The 24,296-nt window shown below is 42.9% G+C and overlaps 1 protein-coding gene across 3 annotated transcripts in view; it reads right to left on the bottom strand.

Annotated features, from left to right (window-relative positions):
- The window catches only part of GPRIN2 (G protein regulated inducer of neurite outgrowth 2), a 30,457-nt gene extending 6,161 nt beyond the window's left edge, over positions 1–24,296 (bottom strand). For 2 of the 3 annotated variants that reach the window (XM_056351822.1, XM_056351824.1), the window contains exons 1-2: positions 23,964–24,295; positions 85–8,070 (exon numbers count right to left, since the gene is read on the bottom strand). In XM_056351822.1, the coding sequence (XP_056207797.1) occupies positions 6,261–8,054 (1,794 nt within the window). In that variant the 5' untranslated portion in view covers positions 8,055–8,070; positions 23,964–24,295 and the 3' untranslated portion in view covers positions 85–6,260. Of the gene's footprint in view, positions 1–84; positions 8,071–23,816 lie in introns of all 3 variants that reach the window. The other variant, XM_056351823.1, reaches the window with a different exon arrangement.

Raw genomic sequence — 24,296 nt, 5'->3', positions numbered from 1 at the left:
GCTTTCCTAAAATTGGATTCTCTGAGTCAATGGCATTTGTAGGGTTTTCCAGGCAATGTGAACACAAGACAGCACTTAACTCACCTACATGCAGGAATTTCTGCTCCCAATCTGGAGCGAAGCAGATTGCACTACAGCCAGTGCCAGAGACAGGGTAAGCAAATTGTATACAACCATCACAAAAAGCAGTCAGAGGAGATGAAAGGACTGACTTTATGCATGTGTCATTACTGAGGGTGTTGTGTCCGTGGTAGGGGAAGGACCAGAAACGCCAGCTCCTGCGGTTGCTGTCAGGGCAGTAAGTACAGGGCAGGTCAGATGACGGCACCCAAGCCTGGATAGTTCTGTGTGCTTCATCGACTGCAAAGAGCTGCCTGTCAGCAGTTGTGCACTGGAAAGCACAAACAAAAGGGTGTTTTGGCAAGGTTCATGGTGCAGGAAGCTGGGACCCCATCTCTGCTTTACAGTTAAAATCGTAGGAGGTGAGAAGGTACCAGAAAAAATGCAGGGGGAAAAGCGTCTGTCTGCACTGCTGGGCTGTGCGCCAGGTGGAGCTAGGAGATGTAATCCTGGCCCGCAGGAGTTCACCAGAGCTCCTGACCCAGATTTGTGGTGCTACGCTGCTTTTAGCATCATGGGGGACAACCTCTCTCCTTCATCACACCGCTGAGTCACCTGCGACTGTTGTTGCTGAGCATCGTCCATTGGACCTCGTTGTTGCTGGAGTTGCCCTTTCTGCCCTTAGGCGAGCAGGGGGTGGCCGGGACAGGATGGACAGCTGCAGTGTCATTTCCTTGCTTCTGTTTCTTCCCTTTGTTTTCTAAGCTTCCTTCTCATGTTGTCTGAGTGGCATAGCCCGTAGCGTATTGAAAGGCTGATAGTAAGATAGATGACATCTGTTTAGGTCACATATTAGATAGGATTAATGCTTCTAAAGACAAGCTACAGCTTAGTTCTCTGCTATCTGAACACATTGGCCCTTGTACATGTGATGGCTGTCAGCTCAAAACCCAGCACTTCTCCAGCTGGAGGAAGATGGAAGCCGGGCATCCGAGTGACCACAGCAAAGGATATGCACCGTTCCCTTCACTGATGCAGACCGGCAGTAAAAGCCACAAGCAGCCGTGAGCTTAGTCCTGTGAAGGAGCTCCCAGAGGAGGATGAAATGACCCCACAGCACTGGTTTTGCCCAGAGCGGGGCTGCTGCCCCGTGGAAAATGGATACACTCATTCCAGCTTGCAGAGGTGAAAAAGGCGCACACCCATTTTTGTACCGGGCAGAACTTTTGGCTGCAAGTTTCTTTTTGAGTGAGAAAAGAAATAAAATTCTCATTAACCCACACATCACCCACAAAGTTTACTCGTCCCTTCCCCTTTATAAACCACATGGCTCTGTGGTTTATAGGGGAAGGGGAGTGGGATGCCCTGGACTAGAACACCAGTGGAAAGCACCAGGGTCCCTCCCTCAGCAGGCACACGGTACTTGCAGACACGAGCAGCCCAGGGCTCTACACACAGGCTCGCAGGCATTAGATCCTCCTTATTTGCAAAGGGTCAGCTGGATCTTGTGACCTGCGTAAACAACAACGCTTTGGAAAGAAGCTCAAAAGGCACATTGTATTCTTCATTTCAGATCCATAGTTCTGAATGGAGGAAAAAGAAATAAAACTTAGAAATCAAAACTTGCTTCACTTTTACAGATCTAAAGTCCCCTGAAAGGGAGACACAAGTGACTGACACAGCAAGTCCCACCAAGGTATTTAACTGGTACTGTGGGAGTCGATGAGAATTATTTATTTCCAACTCATAAACCCACAGGCTGCCTCTTTCTCTCTTGCCAATTAACAGTATTACTTAGCACTAATAGACTGCTTTCATTTTCAAGGGGCTTAAGAAGATAAATTAATCACCTCAACATGTCTGAAAGGAACAGATGGTAATGAAGTATTAACATTGCAATTTCACAGTTGGAAAAGCTCCTCAGAGAGGGGGCCACAGCAGTGTCTGGAGGGCACCTGGCCCTGCTCCCTGTTTGGAGCTGGGGTTCCTGGGTCTTGTCTTCCATCCAAGATTCTGCTTTATCCCAAACTCACCACACACTACTTTTTCTAAGCAAAGCTACACAGTTTTTCTTATTCCATCTTTAACAGGGAGTAACATCTTTCCAGAAGGCCTCTTACCTCAGCATGTCTCCAGACAGGTCGTTACTGCTTTGGATTTAAAAGACTAAATGTCTATCCAATAATGCAATTAGTCCAGCTTGCCATTATTTCTTACTGGCTATAAGCAGAGAAGTGATCAGGAAGAAATGCATGCCCCTGTCCCTGCACTGGAGATGCTTTTTTCCCTACAGGAGGGTACAGAACAGCTAATTGTATTTTCCTCTCCACTGACTCCTGTCTCGGAGGACCATGGACACGCAGGGAGCAGTGCTGCTCCGTGGTGCCTTTTGGCTCAGCTCTACAACACATCATTTTTTCAGCTACCTCTGGAAGGAAGATAAGCTTACCCTAGAGCAGGGCTTCCTACAGTAAAACTTGTGTAGGAAGGGTGAGATGCGTGGCCGTCCTTAGCAGAACCAGCTCAGGATCCAGGCTGTGTTAGTAAAAGGTCTCTTCCAGCAGCATGAGGCCAAAGGCACACGGTCTGCAACCACCACAGACTGAACTGGGACTGAGAGAGAGCCCACAGGACCCCGTCACGGGGTTGCCATCTTTGGACAGCCCCTCAGCTGCACACCCCCATCCCCATGGCTGGCTCCTCATCACCCTAGGGACAGCAGGAATCGCTGGGAAGTTTGTGATACATCTCCTTTGTTACTAAAGCAAGATAATAATTCAGAGTGAAATGAAATGTTATAAATTTTTCAGAGCTATTTCATCAGCATAGTGATATTAGCATCAATTCCTTTCAGTCTGTGCTGAACCACTGACCTAAGCATCTCAGCCCATTATCAATCCCATACCCACCAAGTATCATATACAGTTCGTTCCTTCTAGAGACATTACTTAGTGTCCAGGGATGACATAACATACCCAAAATGCTGCATTACCAGGTGGCTGTTCCCTATTTAAGGGAAAGAAGGAGCACTGAGGCAAGAGGGTTAAGTTCCTCGTGTGCCATGCAGCCCTCACTGAGGGTTTGTGCTAAAGGCAACCCCAGCTTGATCAGCTGCAAACGATAGCTGACCATTCGGGCTGGGGAGCAGAGGCAACATGACGCAATGCAAACTGGTTTTCAAATGGGCTGAAGGAAATAATGCACTCTGATTTCACCCTAGCTTGACATGCATCTGTGTTAAGCATTGACCTGCTCAGTTATAAATCTAGTGGAAGTTTTCCTTCTGCTTTAGTCATATTTAAAAGTAGAATGCAATGGATTTGGATTTTTCCAAGTCAGAAAAAATTAAAAAACAGAGATAAGAGCTCTCACGTTTACAAGATTAACACTTGAACAGAGCTCTAATATGAAGAAAGCTTAATATACAACCTAACCGCATTTAAATTTTTTTTTAAATTGAACCCAAATGCAAAGTGAATCCAAATTCCCTTTTTTAAGAGGTATCCATCGTAAAAGTTACACAGCTTATTTTACCCATGTAGCTAATATTTAGATGAGTATTTGTCTGCTTTTTTCCCAGATCTCCATTAATATACCTCGTATTTTAACCTTTGCAAAAGCATAGGAAATCCTCAAACACAAACGATACGTCTGTTTCCCACAGCAACTCCAATTAGTATCCTAAAGACTCACCATGCCTGTAATGAGCGAGCATCTGTTTTTCCTGATTAGCAAATCGCTGGTGTCCTTTCCCCTCACTTGTTATTTATTTTTCTCACCCAGGAATGATAATCAGTGTTTAGCACCATAACAGCAAATCTGTACCAATATATAAACCATAGGTAATTCACACCAGAGCTGTGTGAAGTCTAAGAGCTGTTCCAGCCTTTACAGTATACAAGAAGCAAAGCACTCGGGGGACTGCCATATTGCTCCAGTCCCTTCTGCAAACTATCTCTTTCTGACCAGTTTGACACTGGTCCTATTTTAGCCTCTTCCTAGAGTTGGGGGCTTTATTTTGGAGGGGTGCTTGGGAAGGCAGGGGTGGGAAGGAGAACTCGTATGCCAAATAGCTTGAAAGTGTGATTACGACAGTCATGGGAGCAAGGGTCACTTGCTATATTAAAGCTTTAGTTTGATTGTTCCAATCTTTAATTTTCCTGCACAGCCAAGGACAAGGTAACAGACAACAGAAGGGTTTAGGCCATTACAGTGCTTAAAATTCTCAAAGTGTGATATTTGAAGAATGGATGAAATCAATGTTTGGTACTGCTTATGATACTCTGGACCAGAAAATAAGCCCATATAAAAACTGTTTAACTAAACGCTAAATAATAGCAGGTGACTTTTTTTTTGCTTCTTTACTTCTAGTAAAACTTTAATAAAAGGAACTTCAACATCTAGGATCATTGTGGAAACCTGGATGCCTACAGCTATAGAGGCATCCTGAGTAAGGCATCATATTCCAGTGGTTTCAGACTCCGTTTGTATAAAACTCATTTTGAGTTCAGACTTTATTGAGGCCAAAGTCCCAGGGCCTGAATGGAGCCTCCTGAATGTAAAGTGAGTTTCACAGGAGCCAGCTCTGTTCAATTCCACTTTGTTCAGAAGTTAGAATTTGTTCTTAAACTAGTCTACATTATTAAATTAGTGCATCGCAGGACATTCCAGCTAGCAGGTCCTGTATTTAAAGATTTTCTAGATGAAATTTTAAAGCTGTCCTAAGCAGCAGGGGCTCCTGCTCATATAAAAATGTCAGGCGAGCGTTTTGTAGGCAGCCTGCTAACTTACTGGGACAAAACCCAAACCAAACCAACAAAAGCATGACCACACAATTTTAAAGAAAGAATAGATAATCCCACAGCAGTAAGTTCTCTGATATGGCAAGTTTTCCTTTGAGACAGAATGTTCCTCCTCTGTCTTCATCAAACAACACTGCACATTCCTAGTTTCCTAAAGAAGCTTAGACATTGACCAAAGGCCACAGACGACACTGGAAATAATAGTCTCAGCTTCCTTGACAGACCTTTCAGTTCAAACAGGCCTTGGACTATGGATGCATTACAGTATCATCAAAAGTTTCTCACTGGGAAATTGCAAAGTTGGTTTTGGAAGAAAAATCTTTAAGCTGCCCATATGACCAAGGCACTTGGAACAAATAACCTCGGAGCTGTGCTTTGGCGAAGCACGAAGTCTCACTTTTCAGCAGACGCTTGACTCAGACCAGGCAGGGAACACAAGAGGAGCAAAGGTTACATGCAAACAGTTGCCTGTGGTTTATGCAACAACAGAATAACCACTGTTCAGGATAGATGCACATAAAAAGAACTCACTGGAAATTACTTTTAATATAAGCAGAACAAAACTGCTTATGATTTGTAGGGTATGATAGCGTGACAGACTAATGTGAACAGCTTTTGTTCCATGTCTCTAAAACAAGCATTCAATAAGTAATTCACATCACATGAGTCATCTTTGGTCATACTGTACATTTGTGTCAATCACTTGGTAAACATCAGTGCTGGATTATTTAGAATATATCTCATCATTACTACAAACTAATTTGAAAGTTGCAGGAGCATCCTCCAACTGTACATCAGCTTGCAAAGGGAAGAGTTCAGACTTGCAATACTGAAATTACTTCAGAGTTATGTAGCAACAGTTGTAATTCTTTGTCATACAGCATTACACTAGTTGTCAATTTGCCTACAGTTAAAGTGGGCTCATAGTCAGCATTATTATAAATTAACAGCAAAATATCTCCCAAAACAATTTAAGGGAGTAGGACCGAAAGCTAAGAACTTTGATTAAAGCATCATTTTCTAACTTTGTTTTCTAACCCTAAATTATTAAAATACTTAACCCTAAATTATTTTTAAAAATTATTTTAAAAAGATGCATCATTTAGAAAAGAAGTCTCATTCCTTACAATATCATTTAAAACTAACACAGAAGAATAAAACAGTGCTACATTAAATACAGCCAAGAGCTTTCAGATGGCATGATGTAGGTACAACCTCACGTCCTGTTATATGGCCCGGTCACGGGTTTTTCCTTGCTTTGCTGTGCATTTGACGGTCACTGAACTTTTCCCATTTATCCTGACGTGGGTTGTCCACAGGTACTGTGTTAACACTTAAGAGTCAGCATTTATTTACAATTTAAAAGCAGCACAGCTGTCCTACATCCTACAGCTGTGCTCACTCCACTGCAGTACTGGAACGAGCACAACAGCTCGGGTATCTCAGGGAATGCATCATTGTTCTGAATGACCTTTTTTTCCCCATTTTATCAGAAGATGGCTCCTCATTACTGTCCCCAGCCAGCTGAGCAGGGTCTGTCTGGAATTGTTCTATTTGAATCTCAAGATGTTTTTGAATGGCTAACCCAAGGACTTCTGGATCCACAGATGCCCCATACACTTCCCATGTCATTCCTTCATCATCCCATCTCACTTCACGTACTGGAGATTTGGGGGCCTCCAAGTCTTGCTCCAAGTTCACCTCGGGGAACACATGTGAGTGGCCTTCTGCTGCAGCCGCCGGGCTTGTTGCCACGGATTTGCACTCCATGGTTGGAAGGGTTTGTACCTCGGCATCTCTAAACTCATGAGCTGGTTTCAATCCTTTGGTTAAATCATTCATAGAGGTCATAGTCCACATATCCTTCATGGTCATTACCATGTCTGCACCTTGCTGGCTACTAAGGGCAACGCAGGCAGCCTTTGTTTCTGGAGGAGCTCTCTCTGGCTGAGCGCAGTGTTGAGCATGTTGCAGTTGTTCTCCAGGAATGCTACAGCACTTCAGGATTCTCTTGGCATCCAGGCCTGATTCACTTACTGAAGACACCAGCTTAGGATATGTCAGAATGTCTGAAGTAGAAAAGGAATGAAAATAGCCAGGTGCTGCCTGCTCTTTTCCTGACTCGCTAACCGAGCATACCAACCGTGGCACAAGTTGTATAGATGGTATGGGCAAAGAATGGCAGTAGGCAGGGACGGTGGCATCTACCTTCATACAAGGGTCCTGCCGTATATTACAGGCCCCTGCAGAATTGTTATGAACCGTCATCACCATGGGGGAGTATGCAGAGTTTGGAATAGTACCGTAAGTCAGACCACCGTGAATAATCCCAGTGGCTTGACTGAACATCGTCCTGTTTGAGAAACCATTTCCAGGCATGTGGGGTCCTAGCACGGCAGCGTGAAACGTTCCAGGATCTGTGTAAACAGTAGTGTTACGTGGAATACCACTGCTGTCAAAGCTGTTTGTGGGTACTTTTTGGTCTCTGGGCAGAACGGGAAGATGAGTCACAAGGTTTTGATAGTGAGATGTATTTTCATTTGTTTCTGATCCATATCTCTGCGTTTGGAAAGACACCCTAGCCATTGGTGGATCATGCCTGCAGCTAGAACTTAGGCTGGAGTGAGCAGCACTGGTTTCTACGTGAGTGACATAGGTCTGTTGTTTGCAACTGCAAGTTAGGTCTGAGTGGCTTCTCTGAAGGGTCGTTCCTGGTTCTTCCGTTTTACACATGCTTTGCTGGTGGACGATGCAGGCTGAAGAAACATTCTCAACAGTGCTGCTCTTTACACACATCTTAGTGCCCCTCACTTCCCAGGACACCGGGGACTCTTCAGCGATAAGAATATGGTTTGTAGTCTTACTTCTGCTCTGTGAATTGTCATTGCCTGACCGGTCGCTCATGGTTTGGACCACTGATCCAAGTCCCACCATCCCAGGCTGTGAGAAGGACCACCCAGGACTCCTTGCATCACTCTTGTTTCCCAGGGTATGGCAGATGGTGCTACTGTGGCTTTTCTTTAGCTCCTGTTTGTTGCTTTGACTTTCCTCTAAACTTGATTGCCCACTATAAGCCAGACTTGAGGAGCTCTTCGACAGGGGGTGACTATTGACATTCAAGAGACTGTAACAAGTAGAACTTAGTGAGTCCTGGTAGGAATGAGTGTGGAGCTGGTGGCTGTCAGCTGACATGGCAAAAAAGAGAGATCTGCAAGAAATGGTGAGAAGAAAAAGAAGAAATTTAAGCAGGAAATAAACGCACTGCAAACTACAGTCTCTGTTGACTTTCTGCCTGGGCTTCTTGCTTTTCACAGCTCACAAATACTTTTCAAAAAGCACTATACTGTAGTATAGCGACTGGCCAGTTTCCACTTTCAGTTTCCACAAGAGGTTTTTCTCTGAATTAAAGCAGGATTTATTGAAATTCTGGGTTTTTTACATGTCACGAAACACAAAGGGGGAAAAAAAATATCTTCTACCTTTTAACAATAACAGTCTCAGCATTGCCAGGTATCATCTCCCCTGATTTTGCTGGAGCCATTTTTGGAATGTCCAGAGATGTCATATAACTTGAGCAAAGACAGAAGTATTTTTAAGCAAGATAGCTTTTCGCCATGGTGTTATTAAAGCAACGATGCTAACTGGTTTGTCAAAACAAAAAACTTTTCAGTTTTTAATTTCTTGACAGTATCATTTCAGAAGTTATCCAAACACTGCTGGAGCTTGCAAGCATTAACAAAGTCTCAACAACTGAACAAGTTTTCCCTTTTTCCCCTTCCCCTTCCTAATAAGCTTCTTCAGATTTTATTCCACAATACTGTCACTATTTTAGTGAACTGTTTTCCCAGGGTCCACACAAGTGTGCAGTAGATGTGGACAAAATTGTTTTGACCACCTGTAGCAGAGTAGAAATTGGATGAAACCCAAGGAAATGAGCTCTGTTAGGCTTGTTTGGAGTCAGTGCCAGTGGTCCCAGGACAAAAAATGCTGGGCAGCACGGTGTGAAGACATTGGGTCAGTGGGCATTCTAGCTTGTGCTTACCGCTGGCACGGTAGGAGGTGGCAGCAAAGAGGGACCCAGTGAAAGGCTGGGGGAGAAACTCCCCTAGGAATCACTGGGCTGTATGGAAAGTGTGCATCTCAGCAGTCTGTTAAGGGTACGTGCTTCCGCGCATGGTTTGGGCTTCTTGTGCCAACCACCTTTGGGAATTCACAGGTTCACACTGGCTGTGGAAGGTACATACTCACTGCACCAGAAGCAGGGTAAAAGCAAACCAAGAAATTCTGTAGCCCAAGTACTGTGGTGGTTCTGTCCTTTTTTTAGTGCACTTAGTCACTTCTATTGTTAGAAAATGCTTGTTTCTACTGAGTGCTATAGTATCCTAGCCTTGTTAACATCTATACTAGCACATCCACATCTAAGAGAAGTTGTAACTGAAGATCTTCAATCTAACCAGATCTAGTGATCCATTTTTGTTGATTGAATCGGATCTTCCCCTGACTGATTACGCACATTCCCTTGGTGTCACAGAGGTCTTGCAACATTTGTGTAACTAAGTTATTTTAATATGGTCATATAACTATATCTATCACACATACATACAAACATATTCTGTTTCCTAAAAGAACCCATTCTGTTGAACAGAAAAATCTAGAGCATTTACTCATTGCTTCCAGGTCAAGCACTGTTGGATATTTTGTTTTACAGAAGTACAGTGGAAGCCACAATCTGTTCCCTCAGATGCACTCTGTACACTCTGCCTCCTTAGCAGGACTCCTACAGAAACCTTCACAGTTTCTTGTGAACTGTACCACTAAAATAAAAACGAATGTGTGGAACAAGAAAGGGTCTTGTCCACATTTAGTGGACAAAAGTACTCTGTAAGTGTGACAGGAAAGTCCACTCGTAATGCCAAGAGACCAGTGGCTCCAAGGACTCACATACAAACCTCTCGGTGAGAAGCTTTCAATATGTGATGCTTTTAATATGACATTTAGAGACTCACAGAGTCCTCTACCAACGCAACTGATGAGGAGCATGCCTTTTGCTCCATCCACGAACCAAAGCTCTGCTGCTGATCCAGACAGTTATCAGTTCTTACGCTTGTAATTCCATTTTCGTTGTTAACTTTGGCAAGCTAACAGTTCAGGCTGCAGTTTTCCCATCACCTGAAATCCACTTGCCTTGGCAGTTTTCCATAATGAAATTAAATTGAGCAAGACAACGTTAAAAAATAACAATGTTTGCAATCACTTCTTTGAGTAGCTTCTTGTTGTGGGCTGTGTACTAGGGACTTGAGATTGGCAGCAATACCCTCTAGCATTAGGCTTTGCTTGAATTTGGACTGTGTGCAGAAAAAAGGCAGTTCCCCCTCCTTCCTACATGCTTGTTTAGTTAGAAGTTAAACTCGTTACAGACTCCACCCGCATCAAGGCTGCTCTTTACACCACGCAGCCTCCGGGCCCTGTAGGACTCCACAGGCTGGTGGCATCAAAGGACAACGCAAAAGCATCTTTTCTTCTAGGAATGGAATTTTTTCAGATTCCTGGGTTAGAGACACCGCTGAGTGCAGCTGCAGCCAAAAGCAACCACTTCTTGCCAGGCTGGCCATCAACATATTTCTGCAAGTTTTCCCAAAGCCCTCACAAAATCTCACTCAGCACTTCGTAGAGAAGCGAGAACTGGGAACGTGACAGTTTTAAAACACTTCACACTCCTCCTGCAGCCACTTAACACAGATAGGTGTAGTCTGCCATGGAGTTCAGAGCAGTCAATAGGATTAAACACCAGAGCATAGCTGTCCGCAAGGTGAAGACTGTACATTTAATCTCCTTAAAAGATAACGCCTGCAAAGGCTCTCGCACACACTGGGATGAAACAACATTTACTAATGGAAATCCTCAGTCACAAATATTGAGTCTCAGGTGAAAGGAAGCTTCAAACATATCCCGTTACAGAAGATACAAGGCTGTGCAAACTTTGAGGAGCAATCTCACAAAGTTTACAAGGTTCAAACATGGGTATATAGGCACAGAGACCTCTGTTTGCTTTGTTTACTTAGCATTGCTGCAGAAACCTCTGTAATTGGCAGAAGTGAAGCAATCTGAGATTGATTCATCACCTGAATGTGAAGAAACACATTCAGGTGAATGAAACAGTCCAAGTATATTGACATCACTGAAAACAACACCTAGTGTGGTTTGCAACGAAACCTCCAAAGAAAACTCTGCAGAGATTTATTTTTGCTCCAGCCGCGTAGACTCCAAGCGCAGCTGAAATCAAGACCAATGCTACATATATTACACATTACAAATACACGTACAACATTATAACCACCGAGTATCAACAGCATGTGAACACTTTTGCTCAGACAGACCAGTGTTCCATGCTAACACAATTGTAACAATTACCCTGTGACTTTGGGACCTTAAAACAACAGGAACAAGGATCAATGAAGTAAAACAGCATCTTACCTGATACTTTAGGACATAGTTAAGGAAGGGGGGAGGGGGGAAATGGTAAAAAAGAAATCAAATCCCCATTCAAACATGATGAATCAGCTTCCCTTAGAACAACGCACTTTCTTTCCTATTGTGTTGAAATCCAACGCTACATTTTCCCAGACAGCTGGAACACTTCCCCGTTTGTAGCCCACCTATTGCTTTCCCCTTCCATTCCCTGCTCCTGTTCCCCACTCACTCCGGAGAGACCTGTGAGCTCTCACACCGGCAGCACGCTTTGCCCGCCTGGCAGAGGCAGAGCCCCGAGCCAGCCTGGCACACGTGGGGCTCCGCACGCAGCGCGCTGGCTGCAGAATCGCTCATGCTGGTGGACCTGGCCCTTCCTCACCTCTGCTGCAGTCCAGCCTTGCCACAGCATCCCACAGCAGCACAGGCAAGCACGCAGGTGTGCCTCAAACTGCATCAGCTTGTTGACCCTGATTGCTCTTTTTATTTTGTATAACTGTCTTAGCTTTCCCTGCGCCACATCATCAACCCAGCCACACCGATTGCTAAGGTTAGCACAGGGAATAAACAGAAGACCACTCCCCACTGCAAAAGCCCACAAACTTACTAGTGGCATAAACCCAGAGCAAACCTGCACGATGCCTTGCTTCCTAAGGCTTTGGAAAGGGCACATAATCCCTCGTCCACCTTCCCAGGCTCCACATTTCACACGTGCAAAGCTGGCACTCATTCCCCAGCGTATGCAAAAGTTCTTACAGGTAGGTATATACACCCCTACGGAGGAGTCACAACACTGCACGTACACACACTGGAGGTGCTGTTCCCTACACGAGTTCATGCAGGCTGCATCCAGCTGATGGTTTCTGAGAAGGGGAAGGAAGCAGAAGTGTCTGGATGGTTATACCAGCACATAACCAACACATGTCCAGGGAGGGGCTGGGGGCAGCTACCAAGAACAATGTGACAAACTAAAAAAAACCAACCAACCAACCAACCAACCAACCAAACAAAAACAGATCAAAAAATAGCAACCCCAAAACATGGAACCCCTCTAATTTCACAGTCATGCAATGCTGTTGTATTTTGTGAATCAGCTAATAAGGAATGGATTACCCATAGGAAACATGGATACAAACACGGCTGACTTCATGGGTACTCAGGGACCTGAAACTTTTTTGTGCGTGTTGGGCAGAAAAGACTGCTTAGCTTAACTTTTCTTTTTTAAAAAGTAAATACATAGCTTACAGGAAAGTGATTTTATGCAGAAATACCGATTGTAGATTCTGAGTTGAACTGAGATATTTTCATTTGGACATTCAAAGGAAATCCACACCTGAACGCACAAATAAGCACGCATGAACTTTGAGGCAGATACCCTGCTATGAATACATAGAGAATTGTTAGACAAGCAGAGAAAGGATTAGGATAGAAATGGAATTAACATCCACTATTTTTGGCTTAGCTTCAGATAGCTTATGAGGGGATCTAGGCTGCTTTCACTAATTCCACTGAACTACTTTAAAGCAACAAATGTTTATTTTGCTATGACTTATGATTAAAGTTGTGACCTATTTAATGCACTAGTAAATTTAGTCTTAGAATATTAAATATCATGGACGTTATCAATTAAAAGACGTTCAGTAGTATATTAACTATGATTCTAGAATTCTTCAGTATTTTTGTATTCCATGCATGTACATTTATTTATAGTTTTGACAACAAACACAAGTGGATATAAGTAGAGTGGTTCCTTACAGTCATGTCAACGTATAGAGCAAGCTTTCATGAAATATAATCATATCACATGATATTTCAGTATGATTTTATTTAGCTCCTACGTTATGTATTCCCAAGTGATTGCTTTCTTCCCTGCACTGGCAGGCTTCAAAAGAGCGATATGATAAACAAGACATCCACAAAACAAATCATAGTTTTCATAATAAGGATAGTAATATGGGACGTTAACACAAGACGATGTGTTAATAACAAAAGAAATCCAGCTGTGCTAGCATTTCCTCCAAGAAGCAATGAAAAAAACTACAAAATGCCATAAAAGTAACACAAATGCTGGATCCTTTATCCCAGGAAAGGAACTTTTGAGTACCGTCTCAAGCTCTGTACTATAACTTCACAAGTTACATGGCACTGCCTGCTCTTTCATCAGTGCTGTTACTGCACTAAGTAAGTGTATTGTGATGCAGTATGAATTGCCTAACACATTACACAGTACAAGTTAGCTGCAGAATTTGGGAAGAGACAAAGAGAAATTTCACTTAAAATTTAATACTATTTACTAGAAAAATACATGCAATGCCAGAGACTTATTTCTCTGTTTCCCATGCTTTATTTTCGCTTTATACAACCGTGATGGTCAACCCACAAACCAACAAGACCTGTAATAGTGACAGCAGGCTGTTTCACCTGTCTTCACTTTACTGATCATAACACTGAAAAAAAATATTTCTTTTCTTCATATATTTCATTTTATGCTTTCAAAACCAGTATCTGACTGCAAAATAAGTGATAAAATCAGAGCCAGTTTCAGAGGTGACAGCATTAATATGCAAGTGTGGAATCTGGAAGACATAGGTGATTTGATGCATACCAGAATTTTTGGATGATGACTGTTAATTTTGGGTACTGACCAGGACCCTCCATGGCAGGTATTAGCCCTTTTTGAGAAGACATGCAGCATTAGGGGGTTGCAAGGTATTTGCCCAGAATTCACTCCTTCATTTGCACCATCCTGGCCCCACTGTGCATCAGCACTCAGTAACCTCTGCAATAATCAGCTTCATCAGACAAACAGAATTTCTGCAATAGCACCAAATTCCATGACAAACACATGTATGTTTTATTATAAGGAGAACAGTGTGATTTGAACTAACTTACGAGATCTACTTGAATTGATGGCTGCTATATGTAAGTTCTTAACTCTATTTCATCTTGTTACAAACACCCGGGGTTATAAATTTGAAAAGGCAAGAGCAGTTTATGGTTATAATGACAGAACTTTAATTACAGCCCAAGGGGCAGCTGCCACTTAGCCACAAACACTGCTGACACCTGCCTGGGACACAGGACAGCACACACAGAAATACAGCGCAGAAATTTCTGCCTAAACAGCCGAGTTACCTTGGGTACCAGAAGCAATGCAACATGTCCACATGGTGTTCTCTTCAGGTCTGCTATTTTAAGCAATGTGTCTTCCTTATTGGCATCTACAACTAAACTTCTAAGGCAGATGTTTGCCATGGTAAAAGGATATAAAAAGGAACATCATCTAATATGACATTAATTTCTTCTAGAGCTGTTCTCATTTTAAAGAGGCTCATACCACCAAAATAATTTTCAACAAAGCAAACACCGGAGTATGGTCATGTCTAAAAATTTGTCCCTGCTTGCCCACATTGAGAATTACTGGTAACTTGCACAAGACAAGATCTGTTTTGCACTTACACGAAGACTGACATGCCAGCATCAGGAGACCTGATGGCCTCCCCCTACCTACACTCCCTTCAAAGAAACAGTCCATTAGCAGTAATCACTAACATCTACTGTTGGCCGGGGGGATTCAAGCCACTTGGAAGGCATTGGCAAAACAGGATTAGCCATGGTAAAAAGCTTAGAGATTCAAGTGCCTGGGATTAGGGGTTTTTTGGTCTTTTTAATTGTTATTTTATTTCGGTGAGGCATAAGGGAAGGGAAAAAATAGAGGAGTTGAAATAGGGGAAAAGGTATCACTCACCAGGGAACTTCAAGGAAATTCTGTGAATACAAGGATATTAATGCAACTAGATTAATGAAGAATCAGGTTGAGACCCCAATTACTTAACCTTTAATCCATCATCTTCCTTTAGGCTTTCCATTTTGGAATAGCATTATAAATGAACTATGCCTTCTTCAGTTCAATCTGCTAATGCCCTCTTGTAAATATTTTGGGTCACCGTGTATTTCCAAGTGTCAGACAGATCTCCAGGAGACACTGATCTGGGCATCTACAAATACCACCCGATGCACACAACAGCCAAGTGCATACTGTCTGTGCAAACGGATGGGATCCTTGTTTGGTTCTGCCCCAGTACAAGCACCAGTGACAGCGGTGCATGTCACTGGGACCATAATTCACCCCCAGGAAGAGAAAGAGGAGCACATTTGACACAAGAGCGGAAGAGTTATGATCCTCAGTGTGCAGCATAGCAAAGGCATAGATTGCGTGTGGTTTACGTGTGTGTAAGCTGACTTGTCACAGCTTTTCTTTTGTTTCTGTTAATTATCACTTTAGCTATCAGGCTTTTCTAAAAGACTTTGTTTTTCCCTGTCCAAAGCTGAGCACACTGGACAGACAGCTCTCTCTGCATCGATTGGCAACAAAGGGAAAAGGAGAGAGTCCCCTTTTCCTGAGGATTAATGAACCTCAGCTACCTCCTTACCGAGGAGCCAAGCAGAGACCTCTTCCCCCAGTGCTGAAGTTACCGTGGGGAGCCTGCTTACCAGCAGCCTCGGCAGGGGGTAACAAACTCATTGCCATGTCAGAAAGTGAATAGATTCAAACATTTACTGATACAGTCACCTTAAGGCAGAATGACAAGGCCATTGTGTCCACAATTATCCCAACAGCAGCATAAGAAAAGTGATGCAAGAGGGTGATCACTGGCTTTTAAAAAATAGCAGGGGCAGCCCACAGTCCTGGCGGTGCCTGAGCCTGGAAAGAAGAGCTGGGAATGCTAAATTCTAAAATAAAAAAGCTAAAAGGAGAGTGCTGTGAGAGAAGAGCCTGTGGAGGATGAACCAAAGGAGACTGTTTTAATGACAACTTTAATTGAATTCCTAGGAAGAAGAATTCACGTGGGGCTGTAAATAAATAATTGGGAAAGCGGGGAGGGGTACGCTCTGTTGCAAGGGAGGCGTGTGCTGGGTGTAGCCCTGACACCACCACACTATGCACTGTGCAACTAGGCGTCCTCTTCACCACCTTCTGTCTCAGAAACAACGTCAAAGTTCTCTTGGGATTTTGATCTTTTTTTAGAAGACATTTATAAGCAAAACATTACTCCCATTGTGTCTTCATGTGCACACAGACCTACCTCAGTGTACAAACTGCCCTACATATAGCTGACAGAGCTAAAATGTGAGATATTGTAGTCATATTGGACACTCACTATTGGTATTTGACAGCTCACTTCTTTAAAATTTATCTCTTCAGCCAGAAGACTTAAAACTTTTTCATTACAAATGAAATATGCTGATACGGTCATGTCATCAGCTGTTTCCAGCAGCTGGGGCTTTAATAAAAAAGTCATCAAATATTATGACAGCAGGCAACACTGACCTAGAATCATGCTTACTGTGAACAGTGTGTGCCTACAGAAGTGGTACATTAATATAATTGCCTTTCTGCTTTAAGCAGAACAGAATTATGCAGAATGAAACTGTTAATTCAGCTGCCAGGTTTGTGCTGCTAAGAGTTGCTGGTGGTACAGAAGTCCTGTGAGCAAAGCATGTCATAATTTTTTTAGGAATTGATCTTTATCGCACAAAATTTGCAGTGGCCTGTTCACATTTGCATTTATTTCGGAGAGACAGATGCTAGCAAACCTTTTCGCAACAGAGGATCAGATCCTATTCCATCACATGTACCAGTCTGGAGGGGACGGGCTCAGTCTGGTATCGAACAGCTCCTCGCCCTCAGGTGTGGGTCGGCTCCCCAGTTCTGAGCAGACCGCGCCCAGAGCCATGCCACCGACCCACAACTCTGCAAAAACACAGGGCCATAGCTTGCTCAGCGAGACCCTCTACCCATCAGAGGCCCAAGCCAGTAAAATGTGTGAATCACAGTTGCCTGTGAAGCATCATGAACGTAAAAATCCTACAGCAACCGAAAAGCCTGCTTCCAGCCCGCTTCCAGCCTGGCAGCAGGGGAGTGCAGCCCCAGCATTCCCGAGGCCAGGAGTCTGCACGTCCACCAACCTCCACCCAAACTGGCCAAGCAATTAAAATATCTGCTTGGAAATACATGTGGTTTTAGTAGAACACAATCAAATCATCATTTTTGCTGTTTGCTTGAAAGCTTAAAAGCAACAGTTAGAGGGAAGATAAGAACTCAGTGTGGCTTAGCATGGGTATCCTAGCTTCAGCTTCAGGATTCAGCACTGTAGTTAGTTACTTTTGGATACGAGGGGGCTGAGATACCCCACCCTGAGGAGTGAACGTGCATCTGACTCCTAAAGCTCCGCAGGAAGGTCGATGTGCTCTCAGAGCAGGTGCACTGCCCTGGCTGGAAGGAGGAGGCCAAAAGCACGGCACTGAGCCCCCACCTAACGCGCCCGGCCTCCCAGAGAAACGCCAACAAAGACCAAAGCTTTACAACCAGTTACAACAGCAGAAAAGGAAGCTCAAATCTGCCTTAGAAATCCTGACTAGGTACAGCCGCAGGTACAGTGGCTTTTCACGTTCACGCATCATCCCTACTGAGGATGGCAACTCCTGTAGTGGCAAATGGGAACGATGGTGACATAAACAAAAGTAACAGCAATCTGAAGCTCTCCAAACATCTCTGTTAGGATAAAGGAAGACAATATTTACAGACTGAAAGATGCACCAACGAAACAATCAAAGATGGTTCATTCTTCTTCTACATGTAGAATAGTTAAATTGCTTTCCTGCCTGAAATAAAACCTTTGGCAACTTACCTAGTGAGACTTAGCAACTTATCCTCATTTCTTGTTCCCGTATTTTTCCCTGTGATTGAACAATACACAAGGGCTACAAAAAACCCAAACAACCCTTTAATTCTTTATTTAATGACAGTGTTTATGAACTGTACACAAAACACTGGAGAAAAGAAAGATTCAAAAAGGCAATCCATCTGCCTCCAGAAGCTGCTGTCAGCAGTGGTAGGGAGAAGACTGTCAGAAGACTGACCCAGATTATAAAAACAATTGCTCAGTGATTAGAAAGAGGAAACAATTGCCTCTGTCTGTGTTCACTGACACACTGTATGACCTTGAGCAAGCCATTCCCTCTGTGACTCAGTTTACTCCTCTGTGACTCAGGGATTAGATGCAGAAGCCCTAATGTAGGCATTTAAAGGCTTAATTCATGATTCCAGAGCACTCTGAAATCCCAGAATGAAAGCTATTAAATAAAAGACATTGAGAAGAATATATTCTGGCCTTTCTTTTGTACTATTTGGTTTGAAAGAGATAAATAGAGCATCTCTATGTGAAATTCTGGTTGCAGTTGCAGAAAACTCATCTCACTGGTAACGTTCACACACTCTTGGTGCCTCAGAAGCACTTGCTGAAAGCAGCCCCTCCGCTAGCTTCCCTGCGTCAAGTGAGGGTGAGTAATCTGCAGGATTGCAAGTACATAAACCCAGTATTAACAGAATTTCTCAAATTAGGTATCATATGTATATATTGTATATATAACATGCATGTTAATACCACGCATATTACATATGCATGGTATATTATGTAGCAATGATTTATTATAAGTAGGCTCTTTATGAGCAGAGCTGTCACAACTGCAGACCACGTTGCCCTGCAGTGCTACATTCACTCACAAGCTTTTATTTACTATGATGAACTTTTCCTTAAAATCTGTCTGGCAGAGGGATTCTGTGACACATTTATGTTTTCAGTTCACGCTGCAAGCTGTCTTTTGTGTATCTGTAAGCTGGAAAAGACCTGGCAGTCTCTATCCAGAGGGATAAGTGGTGCTGCACACATGTAGTCAAGTAAGTATTGAAAAGGACTCAAAAGAAGGCTACATAACCACATTTCATAGCGTTGCTAAAAGTTCCCATTGTCTGCATAAGCTAGCTCTGAAATGATATAAACAAAAAATATGGGAGGAACCAAGAAGAAAAAATTTCCTTATCAAACTCGATATTTAAATAACAGTTACTATGTCAACGTGTGGTGTCTCTCTCGAAAAAGCAACTGTCCCAATTCCTGTGGTCTAACCAGAACTGTGTGGGAAGCTCTTATCTATTTTCAGGAAACATCTGAAAGGGATGAAAGGGAGCTTCTCTACTCTCTCAGGACTAAGAGAAGAAAGAGAAGAAAAACATTAGAGCTTGGCTAGAGGAGAGCCCGTGCTCACAAGATGCTATCCAAAGCTTGTTTGACACCAGAGACCTTAAGGAGAGAAACCCCAAGATATGGTAAAGCAGCTGACTAAAGCTTGCAAATGTTTTGTCAAATCCGAGTATGTGAAGAAGTTCCTCAAGAACTTCTGTTTACACCCTGCTCTATATAAACAAGCAAGTTTCCCCTCCTCTTGGTTAATCTCAACCACAAAATGAGCTGCAGAAGTCTCTGCTTCCTTATTAACAGTCAATAATGTCAGAAACACAAAATATTGCGGTATAAATGCAGAGCAGCTCAAGAGCTGCGAGACAAAGCGGGTTCCTGTCATCACCACGGCAGACGAAGACCCCACCTCTGCGATGGGCAGCTAGAGGGTAACCCGTTAAATGTCTGCTGTTAACCACTAGCAACGAGGCACTGGTTATAAGGAGTTAAGTCTCCATTACAGGAATTCTTCGCTTGTCAAACATTAGTTTGACCATATTCAAGACCCAAGTGGACAAAATCCTAAGAAATCTGATCTGACCTCATAGCTGTCTCTGCTTTGAGCAGCAAGTTGGCATAGATGACTTTCCAAGGTCCCATCAAAACTGAATGATTCAATGATTATTTTTTTAACTGTTTTCATAATTTTTTGCTTTCACCTGTCTTTGCCAATGAGAAGGTTTCATGAGGCTTCTCATCCTGAACCTCAAAAGAATGTGCAACCGTTTTGCAATATTAAACCATCTGATTGATTAGTAGAACCTCTACCTTTTACTGGAACAAGGTGAAATAGGAATGACTTTTGAAAGGAACCACAAACCTGACCCCTGTGCTCTGCAGGCAAGGTGATACATTGGAATGAGGCAACGAATTCCAAAAGTTTCTTTCCAGTCTGTCAGCCCTTTCTTGTAACGAAATCAAGAAAAGCACTGCACTATTTCCATTGTTTAGAGGCCACTGAGAACCAAATACAACTTCTAAAACAAGATGTATCCTTTTCCTTGACAGCATTTCAAGACGTACTTATCTACCCTGTTCAGTCATAAACACTGAACTTTCCCAGCAGATTCATTGCAAAAGCCAATAAAATAATTTTAAGAGTCTAAAAAAAAAAATAATATCAGTTTAGAAGAGTTAGCGTGGCTTTGTGCATTCATCATCTCTCCAATTTCCATACCAGGTCTGCTTAGTTTGAGCTGAAAACAAAGTCAGAACTAACTTTCAACGCAGCTCAGATGAACTGGGTTCTGCCAGTTTCATTCACTGTTGACTAGAGTAAAGCTCTCCAAGTCAAATGAAGGTTTTACAACTGCTCAATCCCATTAACCTTCATTTGCACTCAGGTGTGCCCTTGCTAAAGCTTAATTAGCAAATATTCTGCAGATGGAGAAATGCACTGGCTCCTTTTTCTGTATTAGATCTACACTGCGCAAGAGCTGAGCCATAATTTTGGAAGACATACTACTTTAAAGATGCACACAGGGATGGGACAGGCCAGTTTAAAGGTGATCTTTCTTACAACGCTTTTTTGGTGCAGCCTGACACCTGGATATAACTCACGTGCTTAATGTTCACACTCAGCACCACGCTAGCAAAGACCTGGCTGATGTCTTCATTTAGTTAGCCTGTCCCCCGTCCCATGCTCTCAGTATATACACCTAAGCAGCCCCAAAATAATTTTTTGTGGTTCCTACTGCTAAAGATAATTTCTGTGAATGGAACTTTATTCTGAAGAACTTTAACAGCTTTTGCAAAGAAAAGAGACCACCTTCTTCTCCACCACCCACTAAGGAATCAGAAGATACTCCTAAAGGACAGTTCTTAACATAGATATGAACTATCAGCGGCATAGCTTTAGATTAATTCCATAGTCATAATGCATCTGTAAGAAATACCACATCAAATTATCTGAACCAGAGAATGGCTCATTTAGTATCTCTCTGTTCACTGCCTTCACGCAGGTATTCCTCAGCACTGTATCCCAACATTTCTTTCCATTCTCCCCCTCTTTCTGCTTTTACAGAAACAATCGCTCTTACCGCTGCAACATCCACCACCCTCCCCACAAGGAAAATATAGACTATTAAGAGTTTGGATGATTCACGTCTTCCTGAATTTTAATAGCCCAAGGAGAAGTGTTTTCACATAGGATACGGTATATGCATACAGCTTTACAGCTTACACAAGTTAAAAACCCTCTTGTTACTGTGCAATGAAACTGCAAGAATGAACCAAAAGGCCAGTGCCTGCAAACCCTCGAGTGTAGCATCATTTGCAGCCTGATCCATGCTATACTGCTGTTCTTGGGCCAGAATGGTTTGGGACTGCAAGCAATGAAATGTCACATGCATCTGCCAAAGACAGAAACTTTTGTTTCTTTTAGGAAGTAATGGAATTGCCCAATGACTTAAGGAACGCCTGCAATGATAAACCCATGGCACATGATTACAAAAATAAGATTTTTATTTTTTTCTGATTCATTGGAAAAAATACTTCTAGAACACAGCAAATTAATAACTACCATTAACAGCTCTCTGTCTAGTTCCTGAGCCTTTGAAAGCATCTTTCCTAGGCTGCATTCTCCTGCAAATTGTATAACAGCTTGCAATATCCAAATACGAGGGACCAGTCAAGTACAATCCATCCTCATTTTGTAACATTAACTACAGGGGAAAGGAATGGAGAATTCAGCCTCTTTAACCTCCAGAAGAGCTGCTGAAGAAGGAAGAGGATTTTGTTGCTGTTCTGCACAGAACGAACCAGCCTGCAGACAGGTGTAATGTTATCTCACTGGTACAGCAAATACCTCTGCTCATCTGGAGTGTTTTAAAGCTGCCTCGGGTTTACCCTTCACCATTGCCCTTAACAGAAAGAAGATTGAATTTCAGAAGTATAATGACCATCAATACCAATTTCCTTTCGTTCCACCCTCCCTCATACCCTCTTATTTCTCAAGTGTATTTTGAATGTGCATAGTTTACTATAGAAAGAGAAATGTGGGTTCAGTATGGTTATCTAATGGGGAATTATCATATTTGGTGTTGTAAACCAGTTCAGACATCACAAGGCTGTATGCAGTTTACTGCTCTTGTTTGGGCAGCCCTAGATAAGTGTCAGATAAACTAATCTGCAATTGCAGCTCTCTCTAGAGTACAGTTAAGATAAAATGTCTAGACAGTAAAAATCAACAAGACCCTATAATCAGGGACGAGTGTTTTGCAGAGTAACTGAGCCATGGCATGAAAACATGAAGCCCTCATCTAATCCACCCTCTTAAATGAAACCTTCCCCAAACATAATTCTTTTACACAAAGACTCTACTCCGTGTAAAAGTCTTTGAAGTCGGATCTTACTGCAGTCTATGTCCTGCAAACGTTCAGGCATATGCTTAACCTTAAACATGCAAACCACTATTTGGAAGCTTGGTGCAAGGAAATCACTGATATTTTGGCATTGGATGATTACTCTGAAGCATGAGTCACTGGAAAAGAGGTAAGTTTTGGTCTTTATATGGTCCATCTCACTTATGCACAAGATCAACGTCTTACAAATGGTTATCTTTCCAGTCACCTTTCATGCTTAGAGTTCTCTAAACAGAAATAACTACTGGCTCTCCCCCTCCCTTTTAAACCTCTTCCCCTAAAATCCAGAAGTGCATCAGCACAAAATCTTACCTTTAATCACAGGAGGTTATAAACTACAACATACGCGCAAAACACTCTCCTGCTATGGTTTCTGATCTAAAACATTTACTCTAGTGATAACAAAAAGCCAAACCAAATCAAACCTTTGACTTCAGAAAAGACGTTTTGGTTTAAGAGAAAATGTTACTGGTTGTTCTAAATAGTGATTATCATTTATCTAGGAAAGAAGAGTATTAAACAAAGCTGATATGCAGGTGGCGTTGAAATATTCCTCAGCTTTTCTGTTGTGTTGGATATTAACTTCTTAGGAATTCAAAAAACATGTGGTAGGCATGGTGGAAGAAAAAAAGGGAAACCATTCTCTGGCAGATTAGTCCTAAAAAGGTAACAATTTAAAGCAATACAATTTACCCCTTTTCTTTCTTTTTTTAGTATCAAAACCCCGACATACCCACAAAAGATCATCAAAAAGCATCTTCATAAACTTGTAGATGTGCAGAGAAATAAGATGAATGGGATTGGGGGGGGGTCTCCCCCAAAGAAACAGTAACAAGGATATCTGAGCAACACTTGCTGAAAGACAGATACATACACATCTAAATGAAAGACACCAGCACAAAACCCCCACCTTCTGCAGAACTACATGAAATTCAATCAAAGCTCAGAGACACAGTTCCCGACAATGTAGTAAAAGAGAAAACTACGATTTCCTCGGCTTTTCAGCCCGGCTACCAACCCCCTGCTGCCGACACGGCACTTACAGAAGCCTGGGTCTGTCTCTATGCGGCTCCTCTCCCTTCCCCTCATCGGCTTTGTTACTCTCAGAGACCTGCTGGCACAGCAGAGAGGGCTCCGCGTCCTCCCAGGAGAGGAGAGAACGGGCAACACATGGCTTCCGTGGTCCTTACCTTCCCCCTCCTCAGGGACTGCACATCCAGCTTCCCTGCCCAACGTACTTGGAGGGGATTTAAAACAGATGCTCAGAAATCTGAGGAGAATGAAAGGCAAGAGAGTTCGGATTTCCTTTGGGAACTGGGCTCCTTGGTCCGCCTGTGCTGTTGGCACCAAGGTAGGCTAAGGGGGAGGAGGAAGGATTGTTAGAGAGCATCAAAGGCAGGAGCCTGGGAGACGGGGTTTCCTCTGCCTGGACGTGACGCCCCTTCCTGCCTCCCCTCTTGGCTGGAGAGGAAATAAAATGGAGCCCAGGAGGGAGGGAGGGAGAGAGATAATCCTGCGGCTTC

This window comes from Falco biarmicus, chromosome 9, assembly GCF_023638135.1.
Source record: "Falco biarmicus isolate bFalBia1 chromosome 9, bFalBia1.pri, whole genome shotgun sequence".
NCBI lineage: Eukaryota > Metazoa > Chordata > Aves > Falconiformes > Falconidae > Falco > Falco biarmicus.
Note: the sequence above shows the minus strand (reverse complement) of the source record. Positions and strands in the feature narration are given on the sequence as shown.